The sequence below is a fragment of the Podarcis raffonei genome, chromosome 3 (genome assembly GCF_027172205.1).
Source record: "Podarcis raffonei isolate rPodRaf1 chromosome 3, rPodRaf1.pri, whole genome shotgun sequence".
NCBI classification, from domain to species: domain Eukaryota; kingdom Metazoa; phylum Chordata; class Lepidosauria; order Squamata; family Lacertidae; genus Podarcis; species Podarcis raffonei.
This window is the reverse complement of record NC_070604.1, coordinates 56,559,112-56,578,401: the sequence shown is the minus strand read 5'-3', so window position 1 is coordinate 56,578,401 and position 19,290 is coordinate 56,559,112. Positions and strand designations below refer to the sequence as shown.

General features: G+C 41.1%; 1 protein-coding gene across 8 annotated transcripts in view; it reads left to right on the top strand.

Annotated features, from left to right (window-relative positions):
- The window catches only part of FAM184A (family with sequence similarity 184 member A), a 64,932-nt gene that overhangs the window by 10,278 nt on the left and 35,364 nt on the right, over positions 1-19,290 (top strand). For all 8 annotated transcript variants that reach the window (XR_008329520.1, XM_053381791.1, XM_053381789.1 and 5 more), the window contains 2 exons: positions 10,049-10,903; positions 17,055-17,190. Coding sequence is in view for 7 of the 8 variants with exons in the window: in XM_053381791.1 (XP_053237766.1) it covers positions 10,049-10,903; positions 17,055-17,190 (991 nt within the window). In the remaining variant the exon portion in view is untranslated. The remainder of the gene's footprint in view (positions 1-10,048; positions 10,904-17,054; positions 17,191-19,290) is intronic.

The window sequence follows — 19,290 nt, the reverse complement described above, 5'->3', positions numbered from 1 at the left end:
GAAAAAGACTTTAGAAGCAGTGGGTATTCAACTAAGTGTTACTCAAGAGTAGACTGATTAAAATTAATGAACATTACTAAATTATGCCCCTTTATTTCAGGGGGTCTATGTAAAACTTAGTTGAATGCCACCCAATATGAAAATGTGATCTTAGTATATCAACATACATACAGAATCTGTACATATTCAGTAACATACCGTGGCAAACACCAGTTGTAAAGCTAACAGCACATACAGTGGTACCTCGGGTTAAGTACTTAATTCGTTCCGGAGGTCCGTTCTTAACCTGAAACTGTTCTTAACCTGAAGCACTACTTTAGAGAATGGGGCCTCCCGCTGCTGCCGTGCCGCCAGAGCATGATTTCTGTTCTCATCCTGAAGCAAAGTTCTTAATCCAAGGTACTATTTCTGGGTTAGCGGAGTCTGTAACCTAAAGCGTATGTAACCTGAAGTGTATGTAACCCGAGGTACCACTGTAATTGGGTAAATGCCTCCAAGCACAAGTGCAAATTCTTAGATTAAGTTATTTGCCTTGAAACTTTCACCCAAGCATATTGAAGCCACAGTTCTATAAGTTTTTTACATCATTTGCTTGCTAAAGATGTTCAGTTTATAGACACTGAGTTAATTTATCAACATGACCTTTTAGCTTGCAATTTTAAAAGTTTGTTTAAAGAAGTGTTTTATATTGTAAATTCTTACAATATAACATGGGCGTACAGCAGTATATACAATAAAATATAAAAAAAGTACAAAACAGATAAAAATGACTGGCTGACCAATTAATTCAAACAGTGGTATAGGCCTGTCTATATAAAAGTTCTTCAAGGGACACATGGCAATGAAAAATGAGAGTGCCTGCAAAATCTCTGATAGAACAATGTTCCATAGCCTGAGATCAGTAACACTAAATGCCCAATTTCTAGTGGAGGCCTATTAAAGGTAAAGGGACCCCTGACTATTAGGTCCGGTCGTGACCGACTCTGGGGTTGCGGTGCTCATCTCGCTTTATTGGCCGAGGGAGCCGGCATACAGCTTCCGGGTCATGTGGCCAGCATGACTAAGCCACTTCTGGCGAACCAGAGCAGCACACGGAAACACCATTTACCTTCCCGCCGGAGCGATAACTATTTATCTACTTGCACTTTGACGTGCTTTTGAACTGCTAGGTTGGCAGGAGCAGGGACTGAGCAACGGGAGCTCACCCCATCGTAGGGATTCGAACCGCCGACCTTCTGATCAACAAGTCGTAGGCTCTGTGGTTTAACCCAAAGTGCCACCCGCTTCCCTGGAGGCCTATTAGACCTCTGTAAAATGTTGGGCAACTAGCAGTACTTCTCCAGATGATCAAAGTTGTGATTTGCTTTTAACAAGGAATGCAAGACTAGAAAGTTCAGTATATTCAATGCCGTAACTCACAACATACATTTCTTTCCTTTTAATAGACTTCCACAGGAAAGTAATTACAGCAATTTTACTTGCATGACATGGTTTGGAATGGAAAAAACACTGAGCAGATTAGCAGAAGTATATTTTCCAAAATGGCTCCTAGCCATCATTCTGCAGCATCTATTTCATAAACTCACATCCATATACTGGAAAATTGTTTACACAGACGTGTGTCAACCTGGTCCTAATGTCTATCTAATTTTTTTTCCATTGCAAACCATGTCTTCCAAGTGGAAATTGCCTATGGCAATTATAAAGACAGGACTGATTGTGTTAATATATGATGCTTTGAAGCCATTACTGAAAAAAGATTAAGAAATACCCAATAATGTGTTTTGTGAATAACAAATATGAAATGACACACATGTTCATTGATACATACTATTTCTATGTACCTTGCATGACAGATACTTGTAAGCGGCTAAAAAAATTCCTTGTACACTCCCCCATCTTGTCTTGGTCTATATCCTTCAAACTTAAAGCTGAGCCTGAGGTGAAGACTGGATTGGAAAGAAGTATGATATAAGCAGAACTGACTGTGACACCTAAAGCGCTTTTACAGACTTCTTTTAAACTATCTGAGCAAGTACTACATAAAAGTAACAGTTCAGAGACCTATTTTCTTTGACCTAAGGTTTTAAAACAAACAAAAAGCCATGCATATATGCAAAACATTCAGAATCCCTGACTGGAAGGCAAAAGTGCTGAAAATGAACTACACAAATTTGTCATCTTACCTGCTACCCCTACATTCCTCCCCCCCCCCCGAAATATCAGTATGTTTTATTTGAACTCCAGAGCTTTGGAGCTTCCAGAATACTTTGGATGGAGAAAATAACACAAATCTTTGGCATAACATATGCTATGGAATTGGACAAATTTCTACATTAATTTTGTTGAAAAAATTGTACTTTTTAAAGAAGATGTGAAGAAGGGTGATATAGAAAGTACTGAGGGAACATTTTATGTCTATTGTTAGAGGGAGATACCATAGGGAAGACTGGCTGTAAGAGAAGGATAAAGTAACCTGTTCTGTACAGTCCTGTATATTACTAGTTCCAGGCTGTGTAAAGTTGATTATTTCTGTATACACCCCCTTCATTGTTCGGAAGAATATAGCAGTTTTGTTTGTAAATCTGAGATTCAAGGGTGGGGGAGTGATTAACATGAAAAATCAGGGGTTAGTCATTGGTTTTTTTAATGTAACTGAATCCACCTCTTGAAATTCTCCTTCAAGAAGAATAGCTCAACTTTGTTAGCATCTTGTATTTTGGATATCGCTTTTAACAGTACCTAGTCTTTTTTAGATTTCATATTGAAGAGCTAGTGCATAAATTTATTTACTGTGTATGGTGACATTAATTTTTTCTGGTGCTGCACTATTTTGGTTTCTTAAAACTGAAAGGTAATTATTTTCAAATAACAGTTAAAACAATGGACTGGCTTGCACAACATGTGGGGATTCAAGCAACCGGAGCAAGTCCCAGCTCTTAGTCCAGAGGAATTTGGCCACCCTCCAGGTGCCCGGCTTGAATCCTTATGACCTCCCGTCTGCGACTCCCGGCAGGATCAAGGGAGGTCTCCCTCGGCGATTCTTCCCAACGTGAAAGAAGAACACACCATTCCTCCCCCTCCTCTCCCAGGGAGGGGGAAAGAGACAGACAGAAATATATTTACATGTCTTTATTCCTGTCTTTCAGCAGTACAGAGAAACACGTCTGTACACTCTGATTCCAACTGCAGAGAGAGAATAAACTCCACCCATGTACTTCCAGTACAGGGTCATGTGCTGCTCTGAGCTAACATCCGGCGCTCAGAGCTCTGAACAGACTGTCCCTGGTTCCCACGGTACAATCCAATAACATCAGTTTCCTGTTTACCATTCCAGCCACCTGGGGCTGGCTTCTGCATTGCTCCTTTTTCGTAACACAACATGCTAAGAAAACTTTGCTCCTCCCTAGGTTTTTTTCTTGCCATACTCTAATTATGTCAACCTCTGTAGCTTGTGGTTAGTGAAGAGATAGGTTAAGCATCAGTTCAGGTTTGGATAACATTCTAAATCTAAGCCAAACAGAGAAGTAGCAAAAGGTGGAGCAAAGAGACTGCAAACTCCTCTTTAGGAGCCACAGAGTCTCACTAAGCCAAAGTTTGTCTTAGTGTGATTTGCCAAGCATGCCTTATGACTGAGGGCTCTGATTGCTAAAAAAGAAAAGAAAAAACATCAAATGTTGTGCAGGTTAAGATTTCTTCATGACTAAAAGATTTAGAAAGGAAAGTTTTAATTTTAGTTGATTATGTGGGAAATATTTTATGAGTAGATATGAATAGGTATTGCAGATAACACTTGTACATGCATTTCTATGTGATAGAAAAGGAAGTATTTTAATAACTACACTAAAGCATTGGTAATGCAAGTGTATAATTTTTGTATTGGCTAAGAGGAATGGATGGCATACCCTGCAGCTACAGAATATGTGCTATATGGCATTTTGAAAAAATAAGATCTAACACAATGCATACTTTGAAAAGGCACAGGGAATAAAAAAAATATTTTGTTCAGTAGCTTGTTGTATCAAAGGTTAAATAGAGTGAGCTCTGTGGTTGTTTGTCATTCCATTTATTATTTCAGTAGCTGCAAAAATTTTCATGTAGGGTTGTAATCTTTTTATCAAGAATGTAGCATTCTCTGTGGATTTGAATTGCAAATAACTGAAAATAGTGGAAATGGAAATACAACTGCATCTGTTCTATATCACAAGTTACGTAGATACCAGAGTGTGTTGTAGGTCTCTCTCTCTCTCTCTCTCTCTCTCTCTCTCTCTCTGTGTGTGTGTGTGTGTGTGTGTTACACAAAGTATGGAGCCTCTGTACCACATAATGAAGTCATGTTCTAGCTGCTATTTTATTGCTCTCTGAGCACAAGAATCCTGCATGAATAGTACTGTATTCAGTATTACCAGTGATAAATGCCTCAAATCTCTGTATAGAGGAGCCAGATTCCCAAGCGATTCCTGTATTCAGGCTGTTGGGGCTTGGATCTACATGAAGGTCTATCCAAAGCTAGGCTACAAGAGCTGTGGAATACCATGGTACATGGTGTAGTCTTGACAAGGCTATGGTACTCCAGTACTAACGCAACACAATTTTAAATTTTTAAAGAAGATTTAATTGTATTGTTTATAGCATGGACATATTTGCCACCCTGCACTTCTTTGGAGGAAAGGCAGGATTTGTTATTGGCATCTGTGTGAAGAGACAATGGAGTGTGCCTCTGGGGGTGAAGCCAAATTGCTGGAGAATCACAGCACCTGCTGTTGCTGCAGAGACTGGTAACTTGTAACTGCTGCCTCCCACATTGTTTTTGCCTGGGTAGTGTTTTTGGAGGTTCTGGGCTGACCAGATGACAAAATCCTTCTCTTTGCCTCACTGATATGGACCAAAGGAAAGCAGAACAAAACTTTAGCTTGGCTGCAGGAGTTTCTGGAAGGAGGCGTACATCTTAGAGACTCCATTCTGGATTGTCTCCTTAGTCTTTTCTTCCCCCGAAGATGTCATGCAAAGCAGCAGATAAAATGCCAGATAGAAATTTAATAAATAAAAAGTAGCACTGTGGTAAATATTTTGGGATGCTGTTGAGGCATAGCTGCGTGTACACTTCAGCATCTTACCTTATGGTTGGTATCAGTGCTATTTTTCTAGAAAAAGAGGTGCCAGAACTCACCGTGAGCACCTCCCTCATTCTCTTAGCATGGCAATGGTGCCCGCTTGAGAGGTGGCTGAACTGAGTTCCGTTGAGTTCTGGCTGAAAAAAATCCTGGTTGGTATGATCTAGCAGTTACAGTGGTACCTCGGGTTACATACGCTTCAGGTTACAGACTCCGCTAACCCAGAAATAGTACCTCGGGTTAAATACTTTGCTTCAGGATAAGAACAGCAATTGTGCTCTGGCGGTGCGGCAGCAGCGGAAGGCCCCATTAGCTAAAGTGGTGCTTCAGGTTAAGTACAGTTTCAGGTTAAGAACAGACCTCCAGAACGAATTAAGTTCTTAACCCGAGTTACCACTGTATAGGCAGGACAACACATAGGATTTAGTCAGGATGAAAAGAGCATCATGTTGATGAGATTGCTAGCAGCAGATAATGGTCCGTCTACAGTTGATCATGCAAGAATAGGCCATCTGCTCTGGAGTAAAAATTGTTTTTCTGCCAAACAAGGCGGGAGAGAGTCCTAAGGCTTTTGACTGCAATAAATGTTCAGACATCTAAACCAGTTTGTATAGACTCATCCCAAGGCATATGACAGTCTAAATCTAAAGTAGTGTGATTTGTAAATGTAAATTTCTTTTATAGGTTGTGAACTCTTGGGGCAGAAGTAGTAGCATTTGGGGAAACTTATGTTGCTCTGAGCCCCTGGGATAGAGTGGGATATGAATCCAATAAAAGAGTAGATAACCTTTGCTAGTAGTTTCTAATGTTGCACATAGTAATTCTACCTAAAATCATGTGAGTTTATGTGCAAAATATGAATTTATACAAATAATATTAAGCTACTGTGAAATGAACAGGACAGCTTAAAACCAATTAAAATATAGTACAAGTACTGTGCTATGTCTGTGTCTAGATTCATGTGTGAATTTTTAGCCTGCCTAGTGCAACCCCTCCCAATGTTGTTCACAAAATTAAAACCATTTAGAAGTATTAAATAGTAAAAGGTAAAGGTACCCCTGCCCGTACGGGCCAGTCTTGACAGACTCTGGGGTTGTGCGCCCATCTCACTCAAGAGGCCGGGGGCCAGCGCTGTCCGGAGACACTTCCGGGTCACGTGGCCAGCGTGACAAAGCTGCATCTGGCGAGCCAGCGCAGCACACGGAAACGCTGTTTACCTTCCCGCCAGTAAGCGGTCCCTATTTATCTACTTGCACCCGGGGGTGCTTTCGAACTGCTAGGTTGGCAGGCGCTGGGACCGAGCAGCGGGAGCGCACCCCGCCACAGGGATTCGAACCGCCGACCTTTCAATCGGCAAGCCCTAGGCGCTGAGGCTTATACACTAGCAACATTTCCCTCCTTTGTTTAAACTTTACATACTACTTTTCATCCTACACCGTAGCATTGAAATGTATATCTTCATGATAATGGTCAGCCATGAATCTGATGATCATTGTACCGGCCAGCCATGGGAAACTGGAGGATTGGTACCTCTGATGGATGTATTTGGTCACTCATTTCCCTTAAGTTTTAAGTCTCTAAGGTTAATGCCTCAAAGGATGGGTAGCAAGGCAAAGCAGTACCTGTTCAGGTTTCACTCAGCTTAAAGCATATTGGTAAGGAGTTGGACTGTGGACTACTTCCAGGCCCAGTTCTGAAAGCTAGGAACTTGAAGCCACTGGCTCATTCTGCAACCTTGGTGTTTGGTGGCTCCCTTCCCACACCTGGGAAGGCACAGTGTAGGCTTACCAAGGAAAGGCTGTGAGTCAGGTTTTTCAAAAATTAACAGTTGCATTATTTAAATAAATGTGCCAGTGCTTCTGAAATAAACAAGGGATTTCATGAAGAAAGGGCATTGAGGAGCACAGCTTCCAATAAGAAATGTCTTCCATTTTATTACTCTCTCTCTTTTTTTTTCTGTAATGGCTAGACTACTCAAGGTTGTTAAATTATACAGTGCATGCTTTTATCGTTCCTTTTTGTTAGGGTTGAGAAAAAAAATACTTGGAGTATTTTCTTTCCTGCAGGGCTAATGTGTAAGAACTGAAGTGAGGTGGAAAAAAGTTGCCTATCAGAAATGAAATTGTTCTTAATATCTCTTTGGGGGAGGCTTGCATCATGAGTGGCCCAGCTGCGTTTGTGTTTCTTACCATATCAAAGCAATCTTTGTCTATGTTAAAAGTCTGATATACAGAGTAGATCACAGACTGAACAGTTTTTCCATTCTTGTCTGGTGCAATCTTTGCACTGTTCTTACTCCTTTTTGTCCAACACAATGCATATTTTAAACTACTGTACAGGCAATTTGCCACTTATGTGTGGGTTATGTTCTGGGTCCCTGCACACATAAGTGAAATTGTGTAAAGTGGGGAGCACCCTTTAAATGCTCTCTCTTCTGCTTTTTCTTCAATCCAATCTGAAAATACTGTGTTCAAAAATATCAACAACTAGAATTAAAGCTCTGGGGGCTGGCAGGAGGCTGTAGGACGAATGGAAAAGCAGTGTCAGTAGCTGCTGCTGCTGCTGCTGTGCTACCCCTCACATCAGCTGTTAGGGAGGCTAAGCAGGGTAAACAAAGCCCTGCTGCACCTTCAGTCTCTTCAGGGCTCTCCATCGTTCTTTTGGACTCCAATTGAACACAGACCTATTGAACACAAATAAGACATGATGTTGAATACCTCATTTTCAAATATGCCAGTTAAAAAAATAGGCATGTAAGGGCTATTTTTGTTAGGAACCTAGCATAGGGCTGCCATTACTGGGATTTCAAAGGCGGAATTGATATTCGTGGGGAATTTCCAAAATGTGGTGCTTTGTCCTGAATCGTAGGAAGTCAATTGAAAAATTGTGGTATTTTCACATTTTTCTAAAAAAAGCTTAATAACTTTTGGGGGTTTCTAATAAAAAGCTCAACAAATTTTGAAGTGTCATTTCTTTAACTTTTTGAAATATGTCAACCCTACCCATATGGGGAAGTTTAAACTCTTTGGATTTTTTTTTTGGGGGGGTGTCACTCAGATAAGTAAGGGAAGCAATTTTTGTTCACTCGCCCTACAGCCCTCACTCCCAAAATATACTCCAGTGTGTTGGAAGACCCTCCAGAATAGATTTGGCATGGGTGGTTCAGGAGTTTGCAGAGGGGAGGGAAAACTACTGAAAAGCACTTCCTCTATACAGCTGAGTAACACCATTTGGTACAAACCTTCCACTTCTGCTATGGTCTTGACCAAGACCTCTCTCCTGCCAAAATCTACAAGCTGCAGGAAGAAAGCCTCGTTGGTACCCTCACATACCTTTAAACACACACAGTTGCAAATGATGTCTGTAGGGTTGCATTTTAGTTTCATCCAAAGTTGCCTTTTAGATAAATATTAGAAACAGGACTGGCTACAAATCAACACAAAACCAGGCTTGGGTGGCCATAGTTGATTTACTGAAGCCCACTGAAATTGGTGTGTTTAAGCATATTTAAGTGTTGTGATGGATGGTGCCAATCAGTGGGACCTGCTAGTAAACCCTGAGACATTTTCAGGTGGATCTCAATGCCACGTGCCGTTGAGTGTCTCTTACTTGCCTTCTCTGCTCCCTAGCTATGTTTGGCAAATGTTTTGGTTTGACTCATGCTAGCACCAGCAGCTCCTTGCATTCTAGAAAGAGGTGGCTAGGATGCAAAAGAAGTTTCTTGGTTAAAGAGGGACAAGGCCTCTGAGGAAAAATGTCCAGGGGTCATGTTTAAGAAATCTAGAAAGAGGAGGAAAGAAAGAAGCATGGTTTTTTTTTGGGGGGGGGGATTAGGCAAGAATTGAGTGTGAATGGAGATATTTCAGAATATGTGTAAAAAATAATTTTAGGAACATGCAGAGGTGGGGAGAAGAAAAAAGAAAAAGTATTGGCCACTTAGAAGCCCTAGATTGGGAAACAGTAAATTCTGCCTAAAATGGGGAGATTTCCTAATATCTCCAGAGCAAATGTCTGTACTAAGCATATGGAAAGCTGACCTATGTAAATATTTGCTACAAGGGAAAAGCTGTGGCAAAAAATTTAGCAGTTTTCAAAGATAGATTGAATATCAGAAAAGGATGCCAGTGATTGCTAGTGGATTATGCTAGGTGTTTTCCTTTGCCCCCCCCAAAAAAATTTTTTTTTTGTGACAGGCTCTTTCCTTGCACCACCATTTTGTGACTGGAGTGCCTTAGTAATTTTCAACCATCTCAAGTGAGCTTTGTGAGTAGAAAGTTTTGGAATCCCTGATTTAAGAAATAACATATTTATTAGGTGTGATTCTAAGTATGTACTCTTGCCTGAGAACACATGATCAATCTTGGTCAACTTATTCCAGCATTCTTTGCAAGAATCCCAGCAACCAGGAGGCAATAACTGGTCCATCATAAATTGGCCAATAGCCAGTCTTCTCTGCGCCCCAGATTAGATGACTCCAAAGGATTCTGGCCACCCTTGAGAAGCTGTGGTCAGAGTCCCCATCACTCCCTTTCCAAAAGGTGTCTCTAGGAAGGTGTCTCTGCTTGATGTTAAGGGACAAGTAGGCACAGAGGAAGAGAAATGTTCCATATGTGTATATTTTAGCTAAACAAAGACATATAATGAAATTTGTAAATGTAATTGATATGTATTGTTTAATTTCAAAATGTTTTGCTAGCATTCCTTCTTACCTTTATCACAAAAAGAAGTCAAGCCTTTTTGCTTTTTCTAACTTAATGTACTTATTCTTTAATATTAATGTATTCTTTGTACTTGCTGTCATTTTAATAGCACGATAAAACATCACTTTTAATGACATGTGGCATTCAGTACCATGCCACAAAGTGTCCTGTCAGATTATTTTGAATTTTTTTTTCTGAGTAAGGAAGTAATCTTTTATATGTGTATTTGTGCAGGTAATATATGCTTTGAACACAAAGAATGATGAACATGAGGCTGCTATTCAAGCCCTCAAAGATGCTCATGAAGAAGAAATCCAACAAATTATTGCAGAAACCAGAGAAAAGATTCTGCAGTATAAGAGTAAAGTTTCTGAGGAAATGGATCTCAAAAGAAAAATCCAGGTTTTAGAAGAGTCATTGGAAGATCATAAAAAGATGAAGCATCAAGCTTTAACTGAGTTTGAAGCATATAAAGACAGAGTTGAGGATATGCAACTTTGTGCAGAAGCTCAGCATGTTCAGCGTGTAGTAACTATGTCACGGGAAGTAGAAGAAATTAGAAAGAAGTTTGAGGAGAGGTTGCGGAGTTTTATACAATTACAAGTACAGTTGGAAAAGGATAAACGTTCAGCTCTTGAAGAACTAAGAGCTGCACATAGACTTGAGGTCCAGGAACTTGTAAAGACCCATCAGAACCAGAATGCTACTTTAAATAAGGGACAGGAAAAGTTAGAAGAATTACACAGGCGGGATGTGGAAGAACTGAATGCCAAAGTTGAAGAGCTAAGAGTGGAAAGAAAAAAGCTAATTGAGGATTATGAAGGTAAACTCAGCAAAGCTCAATCTTTCTATGAGCATGAACTTGATACTATGAAAAGGTCACAGCTATTTACAGCTGAAAGCCTGAAGACCTGCAAAGAGAAGGAAATAGAACTAAGAAAGGAGTTTCAAAGCCAAGAATCTGTTTTACGAAAAAACCTGGGAAAGCTTAAGACTGAATTGCAGATGGTACAGGATGAAGCAGGTGGTCTACGAGAAAAATGTCAGAAACTTCAAGTAGCACTCAACACAGCAGAAAACAATGTGCAGGTGAGATGAGAATTGTTACATTATTTGTTTAGAACAAAAGTAATGTAACCTGTAAGAAGTAATGATGATTCACCATTTGTATGTTGATTATGAAGTTTCTAGTCTTTGTCACTACCACTTGGCTGTTCACATCTTTCCTATATACATGATAAATGACTTATTGCATACTGGATCTCAGAGACTCAGTTGCTGGGCTTTTCCTCAACACAAAGTTGTTACACGTAGTGAAAAGCATTACAATGCTTCTGTGTATAGTTAAGGGATAGAGTGTTCTACTGGGTGTTCCATATATTGAATATGCAAGGAAATAATTTATGTGTGCATGAAGTTTAGCTAACAGTTTCTTTCTACACAAAAGTAGCTACTTTGACAAACAAACAAACAAACAAACAAACAAGCAAACAAGCAAACTGATAAAACGTTTTGAAGTGGCCTTTGGTTTCTTATCTGAGTCAGATGGGGAATGTCAAACTCTGGTTGATATAGTCCCTTACTATATGGAAACTAATATTGACTCTGCTGCTTTTGGTATTTAAGTTGTAAAAGTTGTGCAAAGTTAAAGGTAAAGGTAAAGGGACCCCTGACCATTAGGTCCAGCCGTGACCGACTCTGAGGTTGCGGTGCTCATCTCGCTTTATTGGCCGAGGGAGCCGGCGTTTGTCCGCAGACAGCTTCCGGGTCATGTGGCCAGCATGACTAAGCCACTTCTGGCAAACCAGAGCAGCGCACGGAAACACCGTTTACCTTCCCACCGGAGCGGTACCTATTTATCTACTTGCACTTTGACGTGCTTTTGAACTGCTAGGTTCGAACTGCTAGGTTGGCAGGAGCAGGGACCGAACAACGGGAGCTCACCCCGTCGCGGGGATTCGAACCGCTGGCCTTCTGATTGGCAAGTCCTAGGTTCTGTGGTTTAACTCACAGCACCACCCGCAAAGATAGGTGTTTATAAAAAAACCTACTTCGTTCATTTACTTACACACAAGTTTAGTTGAAATAAATGAAAAAGATGTGAAGCTAATTGATGACACGGTTGTATCCAAAACATATAAATAATTTTGAGTTACTTACTTGTGAAGTTTTAAGCTGTGATGGTCAACTTCTTTCATATGTTGTGCCAGACGCTTCCTTACCAAACAACTTGAGATCCAGACACCTTCAGAGCAAGGTTCATACCCCCCATGCTGAAATTGGCAGGTGTCCTCTCAGTGTGAAAGGTGAGGACATTCAAGATGAGTCTCTGTAGTGCCTTGTGGGGTGCTGTTCACTTGGGCACTGCTATTTCCCTTGCAAGTTGTCTGAGAAGTAGTACTGCCCAAACCAAAAGCAGTGCATGAAACATATCTGCATATTAGCCTTCATAATGGCCCTAAATGCAGAAGCCTCTTGGGAATCCCTCAACTTAGCACTCAGGAGGGATGCAGTACTGCTATTTTAAAAGTTTCACACAACTGTTTTGGCATGGGTAACCCTACTTTCACATCAGATTGCTTGGGAAGTTGCATAACCCAGGCAAAAAAGCCCCATGAAAGCTTCTATTTCTGAGTTCGCTGCACTTCCAACACTCCCCACCTTAAATAGAGAAATTCCTCACGTGCCCTTCTGTTAACATTCAGTCATGTACTGCTTCTCTCTCTCTCTCAGGCCACCAGATGATGAGATGGGAACAGGTTGAAGTAAACAGCAGGATGACTCCTACTAAAGGAGCACCAGTTGGCCATTCCTGATATAAAGGATCCAGTCATTCTATTTTCTGCTTTACCATATTGATGGTTTTTGAGGATGGATATTCCTTCCTGCTGCCTTTGGGACTTTAGATTGCTGAAGGGCCTGTTGTTGTGCTAGCTGCAGAAACACGTTGCCTTCCTCACCTTACAGTAGATTTAGAGGGTGAAACATTTAAATATGGCATTTGTTCAAGTTTATATCCAAAACTATGATACAGTTTTTCCAGGTGAAACTACAGTAGATTTTCTTCTAACAGTGACAGCAAATGACAATATGAAGTAATTAACAGTTAAAATTGGTGGCTTTGATCCAGGCAAGCAGATGGCACTTATTTGGGGTTGTATCCAAAGCAGTGCCAGTGGAGTTCTGCTGATGTTTCTCCTCCTCCTCCCCATGCTCCCCAAATCTTCTCTGGAGAGTCTTCTAATCCTCCAAAACTGATTTTGAGGTTGGGAAGTGCAGGGGAGAAGAGTAATAAAAAGTTCTATTCAACCAGCACACATCTCTTGCACTTCTGGAATGGGAGCACTGGATACCACCCCACCAATTTCCCAGCCTCAGCTTGAAGCCACCAGCTTCACTTTGGACACCATTTCAGGGGGTCCCCTGACCCAGGACTTTTTTTCAGCTTGAACTCACTGGAACTCAGTTCCAGCACCTCACAGGTAGGTGCCTTTGCCATGATAAGAGAGCAAAAGGGAGCAGGTGGCACTGTGGTCTAAATCACTGAGCCACTTGGGTTTGCTGATCGGAAGGTCAGTGGTTCAAATCCGTGCAACAGAGTGAGCTCCCATTGCTCTGCCCCAGCTACTGGCAACCTAGCAGTTCAAAAGCACAACAGTGCAAGTAGATAAATAGGTACTGCTGCAGCAGGAAGGTAAACGGCGTTTCTGTGCACTCTGTTTTCCATCACAGTGTTCCAATGGCGCCAGAAGTAGGTTAGTCATCCTGGCCACATGACCCAGAAAGCTGTCTGTGGACAAACTCCAGCTCCCTTGGTCCGAACCGAGATGAGCACCGCAACCCCATAGTCGTCTTTGACTGGACTTAACTGTCCAGGGGTCCTTTACCTTTACCTTTTATAAGATCATTGCCCTTACCCAAAGGAGTGGCTTTTAGATGCTACATAGGGGGCTGCAATGGAGTGAACTCAGAAAATATCCTTTGATCCTCTGCATCCTAGTCACATATTGTGGTTAGAGGACCCGATCCCCGCATAGTGAAATGAAGACACGAGGACAAGTAATATAAGGTTAATGGGCAAGAAAAGGCCACAACTTTATTGATTACAGCAAGTGAAAAGGTATTGGCTTAGGCATTGGATCACGTGACTTGACTCCACCCACTCAGAGAGGGGTGAGTCTGAAAAGGGGGGTTTATTCACCAGTAGGTGGAGCCTGTTGATGCTAATCCAACTATAAGCTCTCCCCTGATGTCACCGAGGGTCGTGCCATGGCCCCCCGCCACACAGGCATCAGACAGGATCTACGACCGCCGGATTCCTTTAACGGAATACCCAAAAATTGAAGGCGTAGGCGATGGCCACACCTAGCCCTTCCACACACCGCAACATATTCCAATGCCTAACCTACCCACCAATACCACAAAAGTTGTGACGATTGCTACGAGGTAGGTGAAAAAACCACAAAGCCTAATGCCAAATGGAAAAATTCCTACCAGGCCTACCTAAGGTCCATAGGAAGGCCAAAAGAGAAATTGAAACCCTGAGCTCTAAGGGAGTGGAGGGTGGGTGACTCATGACGGGACAACGAAAAGTGAGGCCGCGTGGCTGGCACGACAACAGGTTAAGTTGCCATCCACGCCCCCTTCCAGCTGCCTGGTTGGCCGCCTGCCCGTGGGCGTGGTGCGCCAGCCAGGTGAGTGGTTGGCAGGGGCTAACGCCCCCTGCCTGAGGCTGGGATCAGATCCCGCCCACAACCACTCCCCTCTTGAATGAGAAGAGTCTTTATGCAAAAACATGGTTTAGTGCTGTGTGTGTGAACTTGCAGTTACATGCTCCCTCTCCTCCATGGTAAAATGTTGTTACCCTTCTACTGGGTTCTCCATTGTTTTGAACAGATGAGCACATAAACTAGACATGCATGCCAAAAGAGTTACTTTCCTGGGATGGGATGGTTACAATGGTACCTTGGTTTACAAACTTAATCCGTTCCGGAAGTCTGTTCTTAAACCAAAGCATTCTTAAACCAAGGTGTGCTTTCCCATAGCAGCGGGGGACTCAACTTAGAAATGGAACAAACTCAACAGGAAGCGAAACATGTTCTGCTTCCAAGCCAAAGTTCACACACCAAAACACCTACTTCGTGTTTACAGCGTTCTTAATCCAAGTTGTTCATAAACTAAGCTGTTCTTAAACCAAGGTACCACTGTATTTTGAAGTGTAACTAAGAAGCGGAGAGGGGGAGGGGAGTTATTGTTTTGTTTTAGTTTTGTTCTTGTTTTTATTATGAATGTTGTGTTTTTATCTTGTGAACCACTCTGAGATCTATTCATGAAGGGTGGTATGTAAATTTACCATAGTGAGTAATATTAATAATAAACTTTTTTGCAATTTAACCTATTTTGTATCCAATACTGGATTATGGGAATTTGGTGGATTTTGCTGCTTGTGACTGAAAGTTACTAAAACCTCTTCTATCCTTACCTTAAAACTTATATTTGTATTCTAGCTTTCTTCTTTTCATTTTATGTAGGCTGCCTCACTGAAATCTCACTTCTGTGGTGTAGTCATGAACTCTAATAGTTCTTGAACATCTTTTTCTAATTAGTTATCACTTGACAGTTCTTAGCCAATTCTCCTGCTTTTATTCCGCATGGGACTAAATGCATGTGTTTTAAATGTTGATTTACTTACCTCCCCCAGCCCAGAAGACTAAGAAGTGGTTCTTCTTGCCATTCTTCCTGCAAATTTGATATATATTGTGCTAAATAATGCAGTCATTAATATTTAGTACAATGGCATTTTCAGTCTACTGTCTCTGTGCACTTTAAGCACTTATCAATTTTCTATGACTATCATCTAACATAGCTTTAAGGCTTGAAAAAGGGATAAAAATTATATATTGAGCATGCATAATACATAACACTGATTTGCACTCAGTCACACATAGCTTAGTCATGCCTTTTTCCTTGTAAGCTGCTTTTTAAGTTGGCATATTTTCTTTAATAAAGTTCATTTTTGTAATGGGAATTTAATATGTTCTAATTAAATTGCATTTTTTTCTGTCAGGGCAGAATGCCAACATGTCTATACTATTACTGGAACATTTATTCTGACTTATCTGAATGGCCATACAATTTAAAAATGCACCACCTGAGTTGCGCTTGATGGGTACTTAGAACACAGCCTTCCTGATGGTGGAAGCCTATCTGGTCCCTTCTTTCCATTCAGAAAAATGTCTTCTATTTTTCATATTATCTTATTATCAACATGATTGTTTGTCATGTTGGTGTTTTAGTATTTTTGTTTGCTTCCGTGTGTGTGTGTGTCGTTTTCATCATGGAGTGTGAGGCTTGTGGGCCTGTATACCCACCCAGCCACATCAAATGTAAAAGGAAAGGATTACATTTAACATTGTATTGTTTTCTGCGTTGATTGGGGTAGATCTAAATGTACCTTCTGCATAAGTCAGTTTGGTGTAGTGGTCAGAATGTCAGAGTAGGATCTGGGAGACCAGGGTTCAAAGACCCACTCAACAATGAAGCTCACTTGGGCCAGTCGCTAACGCTCAGCCTAACCCACATCACAGGGTCATTGTGAGTATAAAATGGGGAGGAGGAGAACTGTGTACACCACCTCGAGTTTGGAGGAAAGAAGTTTGGGATATAAGTGCAATAAATAAATAAATACATATCTTCCCATGGAGGGACTGTTTTATACCTTGTTGTAAAGTGCTGTTCCAGAAAAGTGAAACTAACTCATATTCTTCCATTTGTGCAAGAGCTATTGCAATATTTTGGAGAAACAGAAGCATGAGAACTGTTGTAGAATATCTGTTAGAGTACTTGAACAAGCTTTTGCAGAACAGTACTATTAGCTGTTTCTCCTTCTAGTCATGGTTCTTAGATCCAATCCGTTTTGTGGAAAGAATGCACTCACTGTTCGCCAATTAATTTTCTGTTAACAGTGCTATTACTTTGAACAGTGTCCCATAAAATGTACACATTTTACTAGAACAGCTGCAAATGTTTCCCGGGGGGGGGGGATTAATTATTAGACACATTGGTACATCAGGCTTGTATGCAAGAGGCTCACAGACTTTTGTGACTAAAGCACTTCAAGAATGTCCAGGCAAGAAAGTTTCTAGCAGTCTTTATTTTATAAATTGGTAAATTTCATTCATAGTTGTCCCATTTAAAAACCATTACTTTGTCCTTTTAATATGGTTTTCTCTTCTCTTAGGCTCTTCAAAAACAGTTGGATGATGTCAAAGATGAGGAAATGTCATTGTTAAGCAAACACAAAGAGGTTGAAAGTGAACTAGCAGCTGCTAGAGAACGTTTACAGCAACAGGCCACAGATCTAGTACTAAAAGCCAGTATGTGTGCATATGTTTTTATGTGCTTTGTATGTAATCTACCTTAAGTATATATTCAGAATGTTTTTGTTCAGTAGTTTAATGCAAAAAGCATGTTTTATATAAAGCCTTTATAACCTTTAAAGTGCAGGCTGATGAATTGAAAAGCTTATAGTATAACTCTTTTGTTATTGCTAGGCTTTTCTTATACCAAGAGTGGTGGGAATGTAGCAGCCCAGGCCAGGCAGTTTCTCACTTCTCCCACCAACCCGCAGGTCACTACAACAAGTAGGCAGGGCTGCCCAGCTGTCAGTCCCCTGATATCATTATGACATTGGGTGACAACTTCAGATAAGTTATCCATCAGCACAAATCAGCTTATTGGCACTGTCAAGGAGTGCTGCTTACCAAGGAACAATTGGGAGCACACTTTAAGTTCTCAGTTGTTCTTTGCAGCTTTTACCTGCCCCATACCTGGTGTCACATATTATGTCTGGTGTACAGCATATATGTGTGGTTTGGGGGAAATGGCCTCATGCGTCTAATTTGGCCTGCAGGCCAGAGCTTCCTTAGTCTGCTGTCTTAAATTTTGAACTTTCTAGCATATATGTGAAATATTGTGGGGGAAAATCATTGTTAAAGTCTTGACTATATAATGCAAACATACATACTGAGAGACTCCAAAACACTCAGTGTGAAGTCTTGTATTCTCTATTAATTAACTTTTATAATTTCCAAAGGGGTACCTCTTGCAGCAAAACAATTGAATCTTGTGACGTTTTGAAAACTTACACGTTTATTATGGCATAATCTTTCATGGATTGCCTTGCTGGTTTTTTGGCTTGTTCCTGTTTTACAATTTGAAGGCTGGTCCACACATTAGAACTCTTTTCTCCCAGCCCAGCACAAAAATACAGTTGGCTTGAGGCACACAATTGAGTGAAAAGGTGCAACCAAGAGTTGTTACCGGCTTGATGGTACTGTGTCATGGGCCAGATCCAGCCCAGATGCTGGAAGTTATGCACTCCTGTTGCTGATTGTTCCCTACCTCTCTAAAATAGTAACAAAATCTGTTTCAGAAATTTTATTCAATACAGTAATAATTTTGGGCATAACCTTCTGTGCACAAGCCCAGCACTCCTATTAATGCTCTTATTGAGTGTAGCCTGTTCAGGATCCTGGAAAAAAGGAGAATTAGTGGATTGCTCTATTCAAGATATAGAAAAGCTTTATAATTATGGGAACTGCTGGGTATGCTGCACTTTGCTCACTACAATATTTGCCAGGGCTGCAAGTGTTAGGGAGTGGAAAAGTTTAGTGGACTTTTAGGGTGATTTCCTCTTACTTTAGCAGTTCAAGAGTTGTGTCAATGAGTTAACTATAAAATGAGTTAACTATGAATGTTCTATGACAGAATTACCCTTCAGAAGACATTGTGGTTTCACTTGTGGCCCAAAGATTTATTTGGACAACATACATAATGAGGCAGGATTTTATATAAGAGCAGTGTGGCATTAAAGAATAAAATTGTTATATGATCAGTCTGTCTGACAGTGAAGTTCTATACATGTTTTCTTAGAAATAAGTGATTCTACATTTAATTGGTCTTACATAGGAGTAAATGTATATAGCAGGGGTCAGCAAGGTTTATCTTGCTTGGGCCGGATCAGTCCTGTGGAGATCCCTCCGTGGGCCGGATCTCTTGCATGTGTGAGCATGCCCGCCTGCAATTTTTGTGTCTGTCTCTGCGCAGATGCGATTTCTGCTGCCGCAGAAGTGAGGCCCCTTGCTGCACTGCGCAAGATTAGTGCAGTGTGTGAGCGGGCAACTCGGTTTGGGGGCGGCTCGTGGGCCTGTCAAACGACCTCCACAGGCCGCTTCCGGCCCATTGGCCTTAGGTTGGTGACCCCTGGTATATAGGATTGTGGTCTAAATAACACTTAGCTGCATTGGGGCAATCATATCAGCTTAATAAAGCTAGATATGAACAAGCCTTGTACCCACACATGCAGCCCCTTCCTTCCGTCCTTCTCAGTGTGTTGCAATCGATCCTTGGAAATCCGTGGGAACCATAATTTCCAATTAACATCCAAACTGATAACCTGTGGTTACCAGCTTTGC